Source organism: Xiphophorus maculatus, chromosome 18 (genome assembly GCF_002775205.1).
Source record: "Xiphophorus maculatus strain JP 163 A chromosome 18, X_maculatus-5.0-male, whole genome shotgun sequence".
NCBI lineage: Eukaryota > Metazoa > Chordata > Actinopteri > Cyprinodontiformes > Poeciliidae > Xiphophorus > Xiphophorus maculatus.
Window position 1 is genome coordinate 22,046,202 of NC_036460.1, and position 22,066 is coordinate 22,068,267.

At 40.0% G+C, this 22,066-nt stretch overlaps 1 protein-coding gene across 2 annotated transcripts in view; it reads right to left on the reverse strand.

Moving 5' to 3' along the window:
- rsrc1 (arginine and serine rich coiled-coil 1) overlaps positions 1 to 21,028 on the reverse strand; it is a 140,740-nt gene extending 119,712 nt beyond the window's left edge. For both annotated transcript variants that reach the window (XM_014470648.2, XM_023350713.1), the window contains exons 1-3: positions 20,947 to 21,028; positions 20,366 to 20,551; positions 16,434 to 16,556 (exon numbers count right to left, since the gene is read on the reverse strand). In XM_014470648.2, coding sequence (XP_014326134.2) covers positions 16,434 to 16,556; positions 20,366 to 20,535 — 293 coding nt within the window. In that variant the 5' untranslated portion in view covers positions 20,536 to 20,551; positions 20,947 to 21,028. The remainder of the gene's footprint in view (positions 1 to 16,433; positions 16,557 to 20,365; positions 20,552 to 20,946) is intronic.
- Positions 21,029 to 22,066: the final 1,038 nt, after the last annotated feature.

Consider the following 22,066-nt stretch of genomic DNA (forward strand, 5'->3'; position numbering starts at 1 on the left):
ATCTTGGTAGTCTCATGGCAGCCTGACGAATGATTAGCTAAAAAGCAGAAATGCACTTCCGATGTAAAATGACGTCCATCTTGTTTTCCTGAATGAAAACGGCAGCGTATGCAACAAAAAAAACAAACACTTTTTATCTTTTTTTTTTTTTTTTACATTTGCATATCTAAAGAAGCAACTATAGGAGTGTCCTTAAGCAAAGGTGTTCATTTTACTAATAGCTGCAGCTTTTTAAAGTTTATGCTTCCTTCAACAGGCACTGGAACACAAGTGCTAAAGTAAACAGTTGTCATGGAGACTTGATGATCCTGTGCTGCAATTTTCTAAAGGTTAGATTAGGTTATTTCAGGGATTCTGCCTTCTTTACCATGCTCCTCACTATGCGCAAGAGCAAAATAAACATTGTTTTCCTCAGTTCCAGTCATTTCAGACTTCTGGTATTTCAAATGGTTCAATAAGCTCTGTAATTTAACTAGCCTCCAAGCCATTTTGATAGAGAAACACGCCCACAGCATCACAGACAACCCACCTTATTTAACAGTGGGGTGCATTTCAAGATACACTGTAACTGCTGAACATAAATTTAATTCACGTGAACAGGCCATCTGGATCTTGAAATCTCCATTTAAAATATAGGAAACAACAGGTTTCAACTAACCTGAAAAATGAACAGCACCCAAACTATCAGCCATACTCAGCATAACAGGCATTAATCCTACACAACAGAATTGACAGAAGCATTGTAAAAGGAAACATTAATAAAATTGAACGAGCACAGTTTCTGTGGGACATGCAACTGTTTGATATGATGAACAAGAATGAGAAGTGTTTTTTTGTGTGTGTGTGTGTGTTTCGTTTTATTTTGTTCGAAAGGTAAAAAAAAAACTCTTCAACAAGAAACGAATGTTCCCAGGGGTCTGTATTCGGAAACATCTGTGTTTGTTCAGATATGCTCGTATTTACAAGCTACGCTGCATTTATCCATCATTTCCATCTTGATCTACCTCAGTCTTTGTCATGTTGAGCCAGTATAACAATACTGGTTCAAGTCTCAATAATGTTCAGTAAAAGCCATATGTGGATGTTAGTGAAATAAAAACAGAAAAAAAATCTGTTGGTATGTATGTGCTAACCTACATCGACATTAAACTGGGATTTTCCCTTGAAACTTTACTATTAATGACATGCCATACAGACTGAGGGAAAAAAGGAGCATTTGGTAGGAACTTGCTCTAAGTAGAAAGCTGGGTTAAGAACTATTAATGTCGTATGAAGGTAAGTCAATAAAAAGAAGGATTTGAAATGCATATGCCGTGAATGCTTCTGGAATGAAGAGGGGGGGGGGAATCAAGAAATCAAGAACAGAATCAACTGGGAAGTCCCAATGTTAAAAGTAAATATTTAGATCTAATTGTTGGACGATACAGTTTATTTTACCAGAGCAACACAGACTAATAAGTAATCAAAAAGTACCCACAAGCCACATGGAAACTACCGAAAAACTCGCCAGTCAACTTTCCAAGCAGCTGATTGATTGAAAAGGAAATGAGTCTATTAAATCTAAGGCGATCCACGTTTGAAGAACTTCATTAATGTGCCATTCCCCGTCGAGTTATTTCCAGTGACGGAGGCTCGCGGCAGCTTCATGTTCAAGTAGAAAGTGACTTTCCTTTTTCTTTCTTTTTTTTTTTTTCTGCTGCCATTTCAACGTATCTAAAAGCACCTTGAGTGAGGAATGAGCATTTCCTGCTGCCAAAAAGACGTGGAAAACAGCTGTTCCCGCCTGACGCTGCCTGCTGAATGGAATGCAAATATGTTAACCATCCAGAATTTATTACTTTTGAGTGCTCTTCAAACGCAACGGCAGACACAAGTTTAATTTATGATATTCCTCTAATTATGAGAGCTGTTGAAATCATTTCCCAAGCCGCCTCCTCCCTCCGAGCAGCCACATTATCTGTTCCCCTGGTTCACAGAACACACACACGCTCTGGCTCGGCTCCGTCATCCACCGCGCACGGCTCTGCGGAAACATAAATATAACTCTGCACGCTAAATAACACGCCGGGAATCACTGGAAAGTAGCTGACTGTGAGCACAATTAACACAGCAAAAGATGGAGCATGAAAGATTCGGAGAAACATTTCTCTCTCTTTTTTTTACTCCCTTCTCTCTCTTCGTTCCCCCCTCTGCTTCATAAAAGCAGTGTTTAGATTTGTCATAATCTTCAGTTTGCTTTTAATTTAGCAGTCGTCAACACAAACGTCTGCGATGCCGTGAAGCAGAAATGAGACCCCATGCAGGCCACCCACTCGCTGTGTCCCACCAAGACACACTCACACAGTTAGATTCAGCCACAAGCCACAAGGTCAAGTCATTTAGCAGAGTTCAAAGGCCTTCAAAGGCACCTCAGATCTATATGAACCTACAACAGCCAGCCAACGATGAGGGAAAAGACGACATTCAGCAGCTAGATATGGACAACATCTGCATGCTTGCATATGTGCAGGAGTAGGTGTGTGTGTGTTGTGAAATGTTGCATGTGTACAATGCTTAGCCACATCCGACTAGCATCACTCCTCATCGCAATCCTAAACTTGGCAGTCTGGCGCGCCCCCGTGACCCCTGACCTTCGTGCAGCCGCAGCTCGACATGACACCCATTAGCAGCTGGAGTTATGGGGAAGGGTTTTCTGTGTGGCCCGGCTCAGCCATTCAGTCCAGACACGAGGTCAAGTGGAGGTCTCTTTCTCAACTAGGTGCTAACTTGCCAACTCTCTTACAGCCACTCACGCAACCATAACCCACTTTTTTTCTCCTTTCCTTCTTGTGAGCATTAGGTGTAGAAACAATTAGATATTCTGTGGTCGAGTTAGTCAGAGAGCTGTTTTGGTTCTCAACACCTCCATCTGCAACTTAGTAGTGGGCCAGTATCTTGTGGCACCATAACTTTAGTAAAAAAATACCAGTTTCACTGTGGTTAATTTGACTCAACTCAATTCAGTTTATTGTATTTATACAGCACAGTTCACCGCAATGCATTTTGATGCTTAGCATAGATGGATAAAATGTAGAGGGTCTCTTGTCCTGTAATTTCTAGATTTTCTCTAGTTTTTGAACATTTAAGTGCAAAATATCAACCTCGAAATTGCTTGAATGTTGGTCAGGTTATTTTACTCATTGATTCCAGAAATTAGGAAGCAGGACAATCCTTAAACTAGCTTCTAATTTTCAGAGTGTGGTGTCATCAGTCTATTCAATGTACTGTTCTTGGCATCAGCACTACATTAGATTAGCTCTGTTTCAAAATCTAAAACTAAATGTATATTCTTCAAAATAGATTGTGAACTTTGGTATCTGTTATTTTGTTTGTTAATTTTTTTAAAGATAGTTTTAGAGTTTTTCTGGCGATTTAGTCTATTTTAAGGTCGCTGGTCGAGTTCAACTTGAATGTAACGCAGACTGATGAGCAAACAGGCAGTTTGTGTGAATACCAGGGTGCATTCACTCAGATGATTCAAAAATCAAAATCAAAACACCAATGGGTAAAATGTTTACATGCTGATGTGACAAATCAGTGATAAAAGTAGTTTTTATATATATATATATATAAACCCATTTTCTTTTAGACAACAGAAGAAGAAAAAAGTTTTGAAAAACTTTCATTTGTTCCAGACTTATCCAGACCAGAAAACGATAAAAGCAAATTTCATACATCTTAAGAATGTACTGGTACGCTCCAATGAGACGCAAAGAAAACAGGTGAAGGACAATGGGAGGACTAAGCACTGAAAAGAAAGGATAAGAAATAACTCTCAACGTGGCAGTAAAGAACAAAAAAAATAAAACAAAATAGAATAAAAAAAGTGATTCTGGGTTTATGGAGAAGACAGAGCAGACAGCCGTGCTTCACATCAAGCTGGCTCCAATTAGCAGGTGTGCCCTCAGACACTCACTGCCCCCCCTTCCTTCACTCTGGTCAGGGAAGATGTATTTTTCTGCCTTTTATAAGCATATATTTATGAAGTGATAGGAGATCTAAGGGCCTTTAGCATAACAGCCTTTTACTGTTTAAATGTGGGGCTGCTCGGGCCCCGTGTGCTTAAGTGATTTAGGAACCTCACAACTCCGGTATAAGAAAAATCATAAACGCTGAGACAAACCATGTGGGCGGACTGTAAAAGGCATCGAGGAACAGAACGACAAAAAGCAGGCACACATTCCACTATTAAAAGGAAACTACACTTAATTAAACACCCAAGACACAAATGGAGTAGCGCCCCATAAAAAGCGAAAAGAAAAGAAAACAGAAAAAAGAACAGCGGCAATAATTTTGCCTCTTCGCTGGAATAACATCGAGTTGTCTTCTGACAGAACAGAGTCTTCCCTCACAAAGAAGTTTCACAAAAATCATTTTTGTTTCCCATATGCTGTCAAGGCTGAACAAGGAGGAGAGGAGGAAAACACACAAAGAAAAACCAACAAGTGAATAGCAAAGAAAAGGCTTCCATCCTCAGAGAGAAAAGCCCTCTCCTCTCCTATAAAGCTCTCGCTACACAGACTATAGAGGGCAGATTTTTGCTTCTATTCAAATTATTAAGGGGGAATTTCTGCAACACAGACCTGTTTAACGAAAAGGATCTGACAACATACTGCCTTCGTCTGAGCAGACTCAACGCACCTCTACTAAAGATGCACAGAGAAATTGTCCGGTGACTGGACTTGGATGATTTAGAACTTGATCAGCTCTGATTTGAAACAGTGAATGCAATGCACCAGAACAATATAGGGTCACACTGACAACACTTTTCTGTCTCGAGGTTGTTACTGAGTGAATAAAAAGAGTTTGCTACTTTTAGCATCAAGGAGAAGTTTGAAAACAAAGTTTGGAAGCACACAAGATCCATTAAGCTTCTAGGAAAGAAAATATTTTCTAAGGAGGCGTGTAGGCTCCTTCTTTCTGCTCCCTCTTTTAAGCAGGCAGTCAGACTCCAGCAGAAAATAGGAAGCTGAACATACTAGATACCAAAGTTTTCTTCATGTTACTAACTGTACAGGGAGTACACACAGCTGCTGTGTTCTTTGAGCCAACAAAAGATACAAATGAAAGTTAAAAATGTGAACTGTGTACTTGTTTAGTGCTTGTTTTAAAATAAGAGGAATTCTGTTTTTCTGCAGAGCTGTGAGACACAGACTGCTCTCTTACACACAGTGTGACATCACCTCTGCTTCTAGAAATAATTAATGATCAAGAGCAACAGGAAAGCTCCTCCATAGGTAAAATTCAAAAATGTTTTCCCTCTTAAGTGTTACAAAGAAAACACCTGTTTATTTTTGAAACAATCTTAAAGGAAAATGTAATGTTCGCATCTTTGTCCCATAAGCTGAAAGACTGGTATGTGTTTTTAGATTTCCAGTGATGCAGAGAGAGATGGCTCCATACGTTCTGGTTGTTTTTGAGAAAATTGTTGTTTTATTTTACTATGCAGAGTTACATTCAGACAGTAAAAAAAAATTATCCAGACAATTGACCAAAAAACAGTATTCTCTTTTTGAGAATTATTTTAAATAATCAGAAACAAATCAGTACTAAGAGCTCAGAGCTTTAAAAAGAAAAAATTAAGGCTCAGAAATTGCCTACAATTTTTTTACTCTCTAAAGAGAGTAAAAAAATGTTTTTCTTTATTTATGCCCAAATATTTTTTGTACAAACAAAGACATTATTGCAGTTTTAATATTAAGCAAATCCTTAGACAGTATAAATAAATGATTACATAACAAGTAGATTGTAGTTATTCTAATCCAAATGAGAAATGTTCATTTCATTTTGATATGCGAAATCAAAAAGTTAATTAAAATCAAGAAGTTCACCAACAAATTTAGTCTGTGTTAAAATCCCAAACCAAACCGGTCTGACAAAACTGCCCTCTCCATTTAAAATAAGCTTTTTTTTTTCATGCTAATGCCAAAATTGTGGTTGAAATTTCTCAACCTCGGCACCGACTCTTTCTGCTGTTTGTACAACACAATACCCGGCCACAACTATCTCTGCTTGCTTCTCCTGTCCTCCGCTCAGCCAAACCCTGACTGGGTAGACGGAGCAAAAAAGAAGGACAAGCCTCAAATATAAAACCCTCATGAGCACACCGAGAAAGTGTTTCATTACTTTCAAACTGACTGTCAGGTTTTCCAGTCAAGAGGCACATGATATTCATTTCAACTCTCCGCTATTGATTCTCCATTTATTTTTTATTTTTTTTTGCTTTCACAGCTATATTCCCAAATGTGAGAGTGAAGCCACATGTTGGCGGGTGTGTTTGCGTCGTGCTTTGCTTGTCCAAAGTGAACTGACAAGTGCAGGCAGTGGTTTCATTAGCAGGCAATTTGCTCTCGAGTTGTTCAGAAGTGAGAGAAGGTGTGTCATAAAGTTGTTTTTTTTTTTGGCAACACACACGGCTCTGCTTAGAATAAGTTAAATTAAGTACTTGCACACAGAAACTTACACTAGAGATCCAAACAGTATTTTTTTGGCCAAATTATATCAAAACTTTGTACATCTTTAGTTTGAGATTACTAGTATAATGGAACCTAAAAACAAAATGCAAAATAACTGCTTCGACACGTGATCTGACACACTTTATCCTTTGTTCACACAGCTTTTAAAGGGTCAATTTACACCTACGTTGTTGAAATACATCACGTTGTAAGAACATCTCTCATTCACATCTCTCATCAGCTGACCGAAGAGATTAAATAATGAGATTTTAGAGTTTTGTTTTTACATTACTTTCTCTTAATTCAGAAATTGGCACACATTTTCTCAGTATTTGGTAGAAGGGCCTTTTTAAACTGTATGGCTTGGGGGAAACATCCTTCCTCAAGATGTTTCAGAATTTGTACATTGTTATGTCGCCACAATGCCAGCTTTTTATTAAGCTCACAAGGCCCACCTGGAGCAAAACACCCAAACAGCATGATCACAGTTACAATTGTGTTCTGTTCTGCCCCTTTTATTCGAAATATAACAATATCAACAAGGCCAAGCAGTTGATTTTTAATTCCACCAGACAACCGGACGTCTCAAAAAACTAAGTTCTTTATCTCTGAGTGCGTTTGCAAACAGTAACCTGCATTTCATTTGCTGCTTTTGGGGTGATGGCTTCTTCTTCTCTGAGAGGCCTTTCACTTTATATCAACTTAAATGACTCACTTAAGTCTCTGAGTTTTTTGTTCCAGGGATTAATACACACAATTTGCAACCAAACACAAGCACCTTTGTCACAACCCAGTCTCCTTTCCAAACATGTCTGAACAATCCTCAGGGTCTGTTGAACAAATGAATGTGGAACCTTCAAGGACTTGGACATTTTACCCAAGGATCAGCCAGACTTGTGGAGGTCAACAAGTCTTTCTCTGATATCCTTTCCCAATTTATTTTGACACTTCCCTGCTGTCACACAAGAAAGTAGAATATCTGAGGTTTGCCACAATGTATTTCAAATGCTGAGAATTAAGCAAACAGAAGCTTTCAAATCCATGAAATTATCATCCAGGCATCCTCAAATTGTTTAAAGATTTAGTAATCTTAGTGTATGTAAACTTTTAACTTTGAAGAAAAAAAATCCCTCATATTATTCTGGCATTTAGCAAATAGAAATAACTGTAGTAATCCTAACAGACAAAATGTGGTAAAAGTCTAACAGTGAAAAAGGTTGTCTTTTCATGCATTGTATGAAAGAATATCTGTTTCCTAATGTATGCATGTTAGAAAGTTAACACTTAAGTCTGTGCCAGGGTCCTCCGAGTGTCAGCATCCATATGGTTAGAACCCTAGAGTGAGCAGCTGACTGAGGTTGGTCCATGCATGCACTGTCAGCTCCAGCCTCAGAGGACTGGCTCAGAACCTGGCCACCAAATCACACATAGCGCATAAACATAGCCCACCGCCCCTTCTTTGTGCACATCTTTAAAAGTATAAGAGCCGCAAGCGCACGGCTGTGTTTATCTGTGCATAAATTAAGACCAGAGGCATTTCATTAAAAGACGGGAAAACGGGCAGAGATAAAAATGAAAGTTTGGTAATTGAATACTTGTCCGGGTGACCTCGGAGTGCGCCGGACCACCGATGACCTGATGTCCTGCTGGGAGACTGACACCAGGGTCCAATGTGTTGGTCCGACTATAAGCGGCAGGCAACCAGTGGAGACACCCACACACACACACACCCTCCCCTCCTCTTCACCCCATCCGTGTCACTGTCTGCCTCGCTCTCTCTCTCTCGCTCCCAACCTTCTCCGCCCTGAGCGTTATTAGACCCAGGGCTCTGCCGCCGCTCCCAACAGCTCAATGACAACACACAGGGCCTGCCAATTAGAAATAATTAGACAGTCATTTCAGTGGCAAGTCTTTTTAAGTGCATATATAACGATGCAATGATGCTTATTAGCCGGTCTGAGCCAGCGAGGACCAGGGCCTCAAACGCTTTGGTGCTGGAGAAAATAATTATGCCAGTGATCACAAAGCAAGCTGCACATCTCTGTACTTCACCTCCACGCGTTTCAAAAATCCACTTCATTAGCTCCCGTAATTAATCCTCCATTAATTGCAGGAAAAGCCCAGTTTACCTCCCTTCGTTTCTAATTATCATCTTATAAATAGTTATGGTTCTAATTAATGTGTTCATTAGGCAGGATATTTCTCTCAAAGCCTCGCTGGGAGCCAAAGGTCCGGCTCGGCTCTCTCTGAAGCCTAACCAGCCAGAAGGTGAGGCCATCCTGCCTGCATTTGCTTTTATTTTACTACATTCAACCTCCTAATTGGCATTTAAAACCCAATTTGGAAGAACTTCAAGAAGCTTAAATGGGAGCGAGAGACTGAGAGAAGGCTAGAAGGAGGCAGAGAGAGACGGAGATACATTTGGTGTTCATTTTCTTTCTGTTGATCTGGCCAGACGGATGAAGCTTTTCACTGTCACAAAGTAAACGCAAGAAGGGCGGACTGAATGTTATTAGTCTTTGGCATTCTGGAGGTTTCATTACCAAAACAGTAAAATCTGCTTTTCCACCAAAAAAAGGTGGCATTAGAGATTTCTACTAGATTTCAGTTATCAAAAGAACAGATTCTTTGTTTGGTGAACCAATGTAAATATATATGGGCACTATGTCTGGGACATTTCAGTCACAAAGCTTTAAAAATTTGTATATTTGCATTATTTGACATGCAGTCTTAAAAACTTCTGCCAGCTACTGAATTAAGTGGCCAATGTTTGAGCTTGACACATTTCAATTTAGACATTTTGTCTAAAATGTGGTGATTTTAGATTCCTTAACTTGTGGGAAATTAAGGAATTTCCCACAAATTTATGCAATCAGTGCAATCAACAACAAAATCTAAACCATCCGCTTGGTTCACAGGATATGCACAGTTCGCCTGAGGATGTAGAAGCCTTTGGAATATGCTTAAATTGGTACCAAAAGGTAAGAGCTTTACAAAAAATAAACACTAAAAACAACCAAAAAATCTAATATTGCTTTTCTTTAGCAGGTAGCAACATATGCTAACAACCATATTGTTGTACTGCCTTGTTTTTCTGACAAAAATCTGTGTTTTAAATAATTCTTCTAATAGTGTTCACTACCAATAATTTAAAGATATTCATTTTATTTAGGGATAGAGTTGATAACTAAGCTTTACTTTAAGATGATAATTCCAGACAGGATTATAACAAAAGAGGGTGCAGAATGGGATGTGAAGCTAATCTTTGTTTGAGTCCATTTCATTTGATAACCTGCATGAGAGGAGCGGCTGATGACTGTTGTGAGGTGAACTTTCTGTTTGTGTGTCTGCATGCTACTCGGTGCAGACTCTACAGCTAGGTTGCTACCCGAGGGAGCGGGCCGGTGTGTTGTGAGCCTGCAGGATGCAGGAGTGTGATGGGAAGGTGAGGGAGGGGGGGGCAGCTTGGCAGAAGTGAGAAGAGAGCAGAGGGAGGGAGGAAGAGGGTTTCCTCTGGCGGTGGAGGGGAACACTGCTCGCGGCGAGAAGGGGATGAAAGAGGCTGTCTGTGTCAGTCACTTATTCCTCCCTTTGGTAAATAAAGGTTTCTGACAACAAAGCTGAGCAGCGCTTGACTGGCCTTTACAGCAGATAAATAAAAAAGACAACACAGAAAGAGAGCAAGACAGAGAGAGGGAGGAAAAGAGAGGCGCAACAACAAACGCGTTCAGATCTTACGACTGGAAGCATGTTGATTTTTATGGAGTAGAGAAGACGTAGCTGAACCAAACCAGGTCATCTTTCAGTTTAAATCAACCCTCTGCAGGTCCGGTAATAGGGGAAGAAGGAAGAAAGGGCAGAGTGTCATCTTGTGGAAAGGGGAGAAGAGAAGATGTTGAGAGGCCATGGGATAACAGACAGTTGGATAGAAAAAAAAAAAAAAACTAAAGAAAAAAAAATAACACAGCCAGGAGCTCGCTCTTAAATTCCAGTGTTGCAACACTCCAGCACACTTTAGTTCAATGGAAGATGAATATACACAGGTGAGAACACTATGGCATAATGTGCACCCTAAAGAAGATTTAAGCTTTTCTACTATTCCTCTTGATTTCATTTTGCATCCATCAGCACTCTATTAAAGCTCATGGTTCTCCTGAAACAACAAAAAAACATAGAATCCACTTGTCACATCTTTAAAACACACCCAGGGTTGTTTCCTGGTGAAGCCAACAACACCCAACGCCACCTGCTGCACTGCATTCACACACTAATCTCTGTGAATGAAGATACAAGGGCTACAAATGTACCAATATCTCTTTTCTTACTTGGAAGGACGACTGGTGATCAAGGCCATAGAGGTTGCCTACAATAGGGTCCTTCCCCACCGTAGTTCAGCCTTCTCACACATCAACTAGCTGGTCGTCCTTTCCTCTCTCTCTGTAAGACCTTGTTGCACCACCCTTCGGTTCCTCACCACAGTTCTCCCCAATCCCAAGCAGCCCGGATGACCCTGTGCACTCTTCATGTCAGAGCAAGGCAGAAAAAGCTATCTAGCAGATGTACGACACCTCATCTCATACAGGGGGAAAATTGCTGTGTGAAATAAATACCAGGTCATCGCTCAACTGCATGTGCGCACGCCCTCACACACACACGCTAAGAGCTTTACTTTGGCCTCGTACAAGGGGCAGGGCTGATGTTGTACAACAGTAACTTCAGTGGGTAGAAAAAGGGGCCTTTGTCTCAACCATAGTGTTACGAAGCAACGAAGCATGCTTTAAGATATTTGATTAACTGAACCACAGTGTAATAGTTTTTATCTCTCTACTTTAACCAGGCCTCAGTTGTGAGTCTCACACACAGGTGTCTGATCCAGTTTCCTGGGTGGAGTGTTTAGTTTGCCGTCTCCCCAAAGGGAAACACCGATAATTAAAGGTTTCATTCTCCTTTGACTGAAGGGAGGTACTCCAGTGTTAGCAGGGCCAAACCCTGACGCCAGCACTCTGACCTGCTAACTCAACACAGCCCTGAAATATTAATGAAGTAAATTGGCGTGTCAGCCCCTATGAAGTAAATGCTAACCTATGAGCACATGTGTGAATACCTAACAAAGGACGATACACTCGGCTTCTCCCCGATTGGTCAAGTGGTGGGTCTGCTGCGCCAGAGATTCCTGCTCACCTTCCGTTAGTGCCATCAGGCTGCGGTGAAAAAGCAACTGAAGAGATTGACTGACTGAGCCACACACATTTAACCCCTGCTGCGGTTGCCGTTAACAGGCGAGAACTACGCCGCTCCGGCGTGCTCACCTAAAGAAGAGCCTGTGATCCGACTGTGATAAGAGGCCGTGTCGTCTTTGTTGCACCGATCAGTTCACTGTACGAGGCAGCTGCCATGATCCACACTGCTCTCCCCCAGCGGACTATTCACTGACACCCCCATATGAGCATGCATTCATGGAAATCTGCACATACGTGCATAGGCTCAATCACCCTTCCACAAGCAGGCCCGTTACACACACACACACACACACACACACACACACACACACACACACACACACACACACACACACGCACTGCCTGATATGCCTGCTCACATCAAAGAGAATAAACATTAATGGCAAATAGGTAATCTGTTCCTCTTGTCTGTTTTACATTTCAGGGCAAGATTGACTGCCTCTGGGGGAACTAGCGCTTCTCTGATTGAGGGCAGGAATAAAAGGAGGAAGGGAGAGAAGAGAGGCAGGTAGCTCCAATAAATAGTAAACGCATGATGGAGCATTATTCTTATTTCATGGATCTTTCTATTTTTTATTGATAGGCGAGAGATCCAAAAGAGGGTAATAAGAATCCTCACTTCAACCCGCCCGGCCAACCGCAGTTCTAATCTTTCCTCCTGGAATATTCTGTTGTGGACGTGATTATTCTCATTTCTTTTGAATAATATCCCTCTCGAGTCTATCTCTTGCTCCCTACGCCGCTCGCTTTCCCAACTGAACCTGCACTTTTTCCATTCTCCCCTAACTTTTCATCTCCTTTCCTCTTTCCCCTCTCCTGTCACCATCTCCCAGACGCTCCTTCACATTCTGAAGGTGGAGCAGGTTCTGGTACGCGGACAGGTACGGGGTGGCAGGCGGCGCCTTATATCTTGTCTAAGTATCAATCACGAGATCCTGTCCACTCAATCCTCCTCTGATCCATCAGAGAGCTTCTCACACAGTCTCATCCACCCCTGCACACACAAACACACAGAGCCCTGACAAATGGTGGTCATGGCACCAAAGCATTGTGCAACATCTATTAAACTCATTGGGTGTTGGATAGGCAGTGTCCAATGTAGATGTAGAGGCTTGAAAATTGTAAAATGTCTCTTTATAAAATAACTCTATTAAGTACTGAAAGGCTGGATAAAGATTAAACAATTAAGAAAAACTATGTACTAAGGAGTAGCCAGCTAATATGTAAACTTATCAGATTACTGCAGATTAGTGTCAGGGATTGTCATGGTATGATAATCCTGAGTAAAAAATACCACAGGTTGACACACAAAATGTTATGACAAGAATGTGCCAGTTAACAAATTCCAGGTATAGCAACAAAAAAAAACAACTAAATAGTAATTATAATACAATAAATGTTTAAAGGAAAGAAAGACTACACTTAAATTTTCCGCCATTCCACTTTCCTACAATTTAGAGACGACATTTAAATGAGACTCTAGAAAAACTGCTGGAGTGGATTGAGTTTAAGAATTAGTTTAGATAAAATGACAATTTTGTGTTTTCTAAACAACCAATTCAAGCAAAAAGACAGAACTTTATTTTGAGGGAGTAATCCTTTATGAGCTTTGACTAAATTAGTAATCAATGCTTTTGGAGAATTGATTCCACTATTTAACAATTACCACAGCGACTGATAAGTTAATCGTTTGAAGTAGTAACATTGTGAACGAAAGCATCTTACCAATCACAACAAAAATCTGATATTTTGCTGTTTAAGCAACTTATTTTAAATACAAAGCACCATGAATAACAATACTATTTATGAGCATCAACAGCAAGTTCGGCTTACTACACTAGCAGGAAGAAGTTATGTTCATTTTTGCCCGGCTACGTCTGTGTCAGGAACCAGGGTTTGTTAGCTGATTGGCAAACAGCTTGCAGTGTTGTTGGTTAGAACACGGTAGCTTAGAACGTGATAGCGTTAGCTCTGGTCAGCATGGCATTAGAGCTACTCATTAGAATAGCTACTTTTTACTGAATCAATAGTTAGCATACCAGCCTCCTGCATTCAATCTTACATGGCTACTTTCTGATTAATTCTTTAAGCGATTAATCAGATAATTATTACATGACCAGTTGGGAGATCTCAAATTTGACTTTAATCATTAGACATTTAGTTTCCACTAAGTTTGGGAAAACAATAAAAGAAGATGGGGACATAATGCCAAAAGTACCCGAAGGTAAAATTGCAAATTTGGCACCTTTATCTCGACACACACCGACTACACAAAATGAGGCACATCACAGGTGACACGTGTAATTCATGTTTCGCCAAAATATTCTTAATTTCTTTACGTTTTAGATTTAGGTGAAACACATTTTTAGATACATCAACAGGTATGGCGAGACGAGAAACAGTGTGACAGCAGACAAAAACAGACAAAACCCACAAGCGTTTTAAACCTACAAACTGGAGACGCCATCACTCATCCGCATAAATTCATAATTAATGCTCTCGTTTTGCACATCCCTAACTCCGCCTCAGCAGCACCCCCCCAGCACACTCTCTCACTAACATCGGCCAGTCCACCTGCTCCTCGCTCACCATTAAGCCGATTACACAACGGAGCCCTCCTAATCACAGCGCAGCGTTTTGCAAACACCAACATTCACCGTAGTCCTAAATCTCCCCAAATCCCTTCCACCTTTCATCTCACAACACACCAGCGATGCCACTTTGCACAGACGTTTTGATCGGAGACAGTTCCGCCGAGTGACGGACTCACCGCCACAGAGAGTTGGGAGACACAGACGCTTGAAACAAAACCACTCGTCCGAATCCCCTCAGCGGTTGCAGTTTGTCGTTTACTCTGTGGCTGGAGAGTGGAAGTGTGGTGTCTTTTCATGACACCATCAGCCACACGTGTCGAAGCATCTCTGTTGCATAATCCATTCATCCCAAAATCTCTGTAATGAAGATATTAAATCGGTTTTTCTCTTTGTGATTAAAATGATCTCTGCTCTCCCCCGCAGCCATACACAAGTAAACAAAGGGCCTTGCTCGCGCATATATTATAACAACCTTTCCCTCAATTGCGCATCTGTGCATGTTTTTGTGTGTTTCAGAGTAGTTGGTGTGTGTGAGGGATTTAAAAAAAAAAAAAAAGAACAGTTTACTGGTTCATTAGCAACAGATTAGTGATGCTAATGACATGGATCACCACACACAGAGATATTCTCTTTATGTGTCTGAAAGGGATACGAGAATCGCTATTGATTATTACTTTATTTTACCAAGAAAGACCCATTGATTTTTAAGATCTCCTTTACAGGGGTGACCTGAACAAAAACAGCACTAGAAGACAATTAACATAAAATTTCTGCAAAAAAAAAAATTTAAACCTGAGTGATCACCACAACATAAATAAAAAGAAAAATATCCAACATCATTTTAAACAACGTAATCAATCAAAACCAAGATTTTTTTCTAACTCAGCCCGAGCCCTTGGAAGCATCAATAGGAACAGATTTCACCAACGTATACAGTCCTACACTTTTCTGGATAAAGTGATATGTTACAGCAGGGGTGCCCAAAGTCGGTCCTCGAGGGCCGACATCCTGCATGTTTTAGTTCTCTCCCTGGTTTAACGCACCTGGGTAAAATGATGGCTCGTTAGAAGGTCTAAGAAGAACACTGACATGCTGAAAAGGTTGTTGGTACCACCAGGGAGAGAACTAAAACGTGCAGGTTGCCGGCCCTCGAGGACCGACTTTGGGTACCCCTGTGTTACAGAGTCAAAAGTAAGGGTGCACCGATTGCAGTTTTCGGGCCGATCGCCGATTACCATCTTTAAAAAGCCTGAAATGCAGATTCAGATTTTGGTAGATGCCATATAGTTTTGTCTGAAATATTGTTAAATATAGAAGAAAGTTGCTGAGTTGGAAACAGGGGGGTGATTATTGATAACTGTGAACATGCAGACATGACCCGGTCTGTCAGTCAAACCTCTCTCAAGGCAGAGTAAAAGAGGACAGTGGTTGATTTTTAGGCCTTTGATGAGGTAGATAAAATCAGTCAATAAGATCAGCTTCACATCAAAGTATCGGCTTATCACCAATCTTCCATAATTAAAGAAATTGGGGCCGATTTATGGATTCATGCCTACACAGAAGACCAATGAATAATTTAATCTTCGCCATGGCAATGTAGATCATCCAACAGTAGACAGCCATGGCCCTGTGTATATGCGTGTGCGTGGCATGTGTGAGCAGGTGTGTACACATTAGTTTAGCATAAATAACTGTGTCCGTTAGGGAACAAAAGTAGTGAAATACTAGAATAATAATGATCACCATTTGCATTTGTATGCTTCCTAATGTTGTAATTGCAGTAATGTCTATGAGCAGAGGTGTATCAGTGTATTAATATTAGCATATACTGTACAGTATGTTGCTGTTTCTCTTGTGTCTCTGCATCATCCACACTTGCCTACCTGCACACACACATAGCCAGGACAACTGAGACTGCATGCACACATAACGGGCATGAGGATCCATTTGCTCATATCTGAAAACTTTGAAAATAAATATAAAATCATGTGTTTTTGTTACGGTCATGTTTCAAAAGGCAAACACAGAAAAATAAAGCCTTTGAAGCCATCTCTCATCTTCTTGCCTTCAAAGGTTTAAAGCTAAAACCCAGTCAAATGTCCTACCTTCTCTCCCGGCTGCGGGATCTATGTGAGCGGTGGCTTCTTCCTTTGTCTCTGTCCGCACTTCGGCTCCTTCTCCTGCGAGACGAACTCTGGGAGGAACTGCTGCTGGAACGCCGTCTTCTCCTGTAGCGGACACACAACAACCTGATTCAATTTCATTCTACTTACTGCTTCCTTTTGAACTACAAAAACTGTGCAGAGGAGTCTTTTTGCAATCCACAAGTTGTGGGTTTAATTTCAGTTCTTTCCACATTTTGGTCTGGCCTTAGGGAAGGTACATTTGTGAGTGACGTTGGGAAAATGTTGTTTTAGTGTAAAGTGCTTTGAGTGGTCAGTATAACTAGAAAGATGCTGTTAATATTACACGGTTTTAAATTTTTTCACAAATAAAAAGCTGAAAAGTGCCTCACAACATTGAGCCTCCCTTTTTCTGATATTCCTAAATTGAGTCTGGTGCACGCAAGTGTGGGAATGCTGCAGAGATCCACAGCTTAGATGGGAGGATCTGTCAGCAGGACAATTATTATCCCTACACTCCAAAAAGTTAGGCTTTGAAATAAGAGTGGCAAGAACAAAGCCTTTGCTGAAAGAGAACAAACAGAAGCTCAAATCAAAGTTTGCCACAAGCCATCTAGGGGATACATGAACCTGAAAAATGGTGCTCATGTTCGATGACCCCAAAATTGAACATTTTCACTCTATACGCAAAAACAATATGTTTTGGAGAACAACTGCTGCACGCCACTCAGAACACACCATGCCCATGGAGCTATTATGTTGTTGGGATGCTATTCTTCAGCAGGGATAGAGAAGTAGGTCAAAGAAGAGAAGTTGGATGGAGCTAAATACACACAAGTCCATGAAGAACATTTTAGAGTTATTTTGTTTTTTTTACTTCTACCAAATGTTTCAACCTACAAAGACAACTCTGTGTGTTTTGTTTTATTCACCAGTTTCCTGCAGCTCATGTGAAACTCTCCCCTTCCCTGAAAAACACAGGCTGCATTCCTTTTTAGCAGCTAATTCCAGAAGTAAGCAGCTCTGATAGCAACTTTGCATTAGTAAACACTCTCATCCATGGCCCAAGGCTGAAAAACCGCGCTGGCTGCACTACAGTTCCTCCACAGGGGCCCTTTGGTGCTCTTTAATGCAGCTACAGCAGCGTGTGTAGTGCCTGTTTTCCCAAACACCGCTAACACCATGTTTCTATTGATATCGTGAAGTAGGAGGCATTGACGGGGGTGAATGTAAATGCAGAAACCTCCGTCCTGTACTCCACAAACAGTTTGTGCAATACTCATTATCTGAAGTCTCTCCTTTTGGTTCACCAAAGCAAAAAAAATAAATAAATTAAAATAATCAAACCTTCCAAAGCGCATCCTAAAAAAAAAACACACTTGCTCCTGTGGGACTTCAGCAAGATAGAGAAGAGGAGGAGAGGCTAGCAATACAAATAACACAGAGGCTGAACTATCAAACCAAATTTGTACCACTTAGAGCAGCGCAGCAAAGATCTATTAGTATTCTAAAGGCTTGATCCCGAGAGCGAAGCCTTATGAAATCACTTCCACAGCTGCTCTGCAAAAACCACTTCACACATCCCACAGAAGACACGCATACACTGGTGAGCAGAGGTTTCCTTGGAAGGTGGTGTTTGCTCGCACATTTTCACCAACGCCTGTGCAGACATAATGTCACAGAAAACAATAGCTTGAACAAATTTCAGGGGAACATTTTTATTTTTTTTAAATCATAGAAAACTCTTAGATGGCGGCTGATTTGTTCGGTAGCACGGAACAAATCAGCTGCCATCTCTCTTATTCATTCACAAACACTTTTCACCATCTTGTTCCTTATTCACACAGACACATACACAGTAACGGTTGCAATCACTCTCCTTACATATACATGTTAATTATGTGGTCATGATGTCACCCACCCAGAACATAAGCATTCTTCTGTTTTACCACAAGTGAGGTCACTGTTCGTGGCTTGTGTGTGTGTGTACTCTTTTAAAGTCTATTTAAAGGAACTTGTTTCGACAGACGCACAGAAACAAATTCAAGGTCTTGGTTAATTGATCAAAATGCGCAGCTAATAGATGAGGGACTGTGGTCCCATGGTTTGCACTGTCCACCCAGACCCACTCTGTGCAGGCATGCAAGTACTTTCCATCAGCGGTAATGGACCTTGACCAGGTCTCATAAATAATTACCATCAACTGGCCTTGTCAGAACAACCAAGGCAGTCGCGTGTGGGTCAGAGGATGGATGGAGGGATTGACGGATGGATGGATTTGTTAGTGGGTAGATAGATGAGAGAAACTATATAAGATACAAATACTAACTCCACAACTGTTTGAAGAAAATCAATGACACCCATACATTAATTATTAATTAATTAATAAATAATTATTGTAGCAACATGAATACAAACACAAATTTACAATCCCAAAGTTTTTGGGTTTTTTTTTTTTTTTTTTTTACCAGAATAAAAAAAAAAAACTCATTGCGATTTAAAAACCTGTTTTCCAAGTTAGTCTTGAACAAGAGACAGCAAAAGGAACACAAAAAGTCAAGTTTCACATATTAATTCATTCATGCCATAAGGAGTTTTATACAAACATCAGTTAGCGAAAGTATTTAGCACTCGTTCTTCATGACGTGATAGGCTGAATTGAGACAATGAAGACTTAAGTTGCTTAAAGTGGTGCATACAGGAAGGTGGCATTAATGAAAATAAGAATGAAACCACATACAGTTCAGAAACTTGACCAGAACTGAAGACAGAACTCATTGCTGAACTTTGTAGTTCTGCAGACCACCACTGTTGATAATAGGACACGACAAAATAGATACGTTACATATCAAAATAGATGACGGAAATTTATAAAATGTATTAAGAATCAAGAGCTAAAAGTACTGAGCATACAAGTCTAGGAATTAGGCTTATTCCAACAAAATTTAAATTGACTTTTACTTTATTTACGTTGTGGGTCTTTATTATCGACATTTTTGCTACATAAATGTAAGAGGTGGGATTTTTTAAATATTGTTTAATGTAATAATGAGGAACAACATCAAATAACAAAGTACATTTCAGAATTTGGCTGACCTTGAGTTGCTGATCATTAGATGTGGCTGATCAAGGAAACATCAGTTATATAAATATGTGAGTTTGTCTTATGTTCAAAGTGAAGTGGTCCCCAATAGTCAAACCTGTGTATGGTTTTGAGATTTATTAATTTGAAACTGAACTGGGATATCTTAAAAATAAGAAAGTGTGCGCAGGATTATGTCAGTGTGCACTAGAGGATCATTAATTGTACTAATCCAAAAGTAATGCCAACAATTCATACTTGAGGTAATATTTTCATTGTATGGCTATATTTGATGAATTACATTTCTTCATTAACTTACTTCAAAGATAAGAGAGACTGACTGCGCAACTTTATGTCAAGCTGAGTAAATATGTGTCATTACAGTTGTCTCAGCATTATGGGCGAATTTAGTTGAAAATAATAAAATTGCGTGCTAGTCTACATGTACAGAGGGTAATGGCCAAAAAAATTAGTTTTAGCTTCTAGAAAGGCAAACATCTTTAGCCAGTTGTTCTCACGGGAAACCAGCTTTTAAGCTTCAAACCATTTTACCATATGAAAGTTAAACTTTCATATCATTGAATGAATGAATGAATGAATGATGGATGGATGGATGGATGGATGTGCCTCTGCAACAACAGAGACCGATAAAACCAAAACTTAGAGAGGTTAGTATGGTTGCTTTTATTTTTTAATCGAGGTTCATGAGCAGAAGCAGCACCAAAGCAGCCGCCTGTATAAGAATCTTAAAGTATCTTCCTTAAAACCACTGCTGTAAGGCAGTCTCCATCCCTGCCTCCTCTGGGGTTGGGGGGAATCAGTGCTTTCTCACCTTCTGTCTTTGGAGCGAGATCGGCTCCTACGGGTGGATCTCCTGCTGCGGCTACTCCTCACCCGGCTCCCGGAGGAGGAGGAAGACGAGGAGGACGAAGAACGGCGACGCTGTTTTCTTTTCCTCCGGCTCCGACTGTCATCCTCGCTGTCAGAGGAGCGCCGACCCATGCTGGCTACCGGTCAGCTGGGATAACAGCGGCGTTGAGATGCGGTGAAAACAATACATTAAACATGGAAGATCAGCTGTCAAACACTATGTTTACATTGACTCGGCTCATGTAGAACTCATTTAACATTATCACTCAATAACGACCGCATTCAGAAAGGAGGTCTGTGTGTCAAATGTGTCATTGATTAAGCAGCAACGACTCTGTAGTCCCATAATGCAATGAAACTTGTGCCATTGATTTGTATTGAGGCTACAAGCAGGCTAACTGTGCTAACCAAACTAGCTAAAATACATAACCTCAAAACACAGCGTTTTAAAAGAAGTATTTAACCTTCGTGTCGGCTTATTTGCGTCTTATTTCAGTAGCTCAGCTGTACATTAAAGTTTATTGAAGCAAAACAGATAGAAACCTGATAGTGAACGTCCCGCTCCTCTCTTTTACACCATTGAATTCCCCACGACTGGAGCCACGCAGGGCTAACTAGACTCTACTCATCAAGCACGGAAACATCGATCGAATTCAGGAGTGAAGAGTTGAACACAAAACAATCGATTGAAGCGTTTTATGTATTTTCATTTTCATTATTTGGTTTATATAAATATATTATGTTATTTTTTACTCCAGCAGCAGTAGCTTTTTGTTAAAAAATTTTAAAAGGGGATTTCAAAAAAATATATTTTAAATTAAATCCGTCTTGCATGTGTGCTGTCAAAATGCTTCAATATCTTTGCTGTGGCTCTTTTTCTAAGCAAATGTTTGCTTAGAAATTGACTGGGAAACTGTTTCAAATTATCCTCAATCTTCTCCTTCTTAAAAAAAAATAAAAATAGAAAATAATCCAGGATATTTCTGGGAAAGCCAGTAATTTTTACAACTGGACACAGTTGTAAATAGACTGTCTTTATACTTTGTTCAGATTATTGTAGCATGTAAAAACAAATAAATAAAATCTGCCAGTATATGTTTAAAAAGCATGAAGTCAAAAATCACTATAAAACTAATTTACATATAAAATGTTAAATGATGATTTGCACAACAAATCCTCATTTGTTGTACCACTGTACTCCCAGTGCAGAAAAACAATTTTAAATTTTATTTATGTGTCAAATGGAGTTCTCTCTGGGGGCTTTTGTTACTTTGGAGTACAGAGCTACTTAGTTTCCATATGCCTTGAACTGGCTCTACAAATTGGATTGAATGCGACTTGATTGTAGGTGAGCTTTGTGTTATGTTTTTTCCATTCTTCTTCAAAAATTTCATTTTGATGTATCTGTTTGTATAAACAGAATAATTAAACTCAGCTGAAAGTCATAATTAAGCAGTAATGGTTCTAAAAAACAATTTGCACAATTTTCTTCTAAAACACACAAAAAAATAAACCCACTTCAAAGATAAGTTACAACTAAAAAGCTAATACTCCAGAAACAGTAATAAAAACACTAGACTACTTCTAAAACGCATACACTTCTAGCCTAATTCTGAAAAACAGACTGCTTCTAAAATGTGTGAAAAAGCAAGCTCGTGTTTAA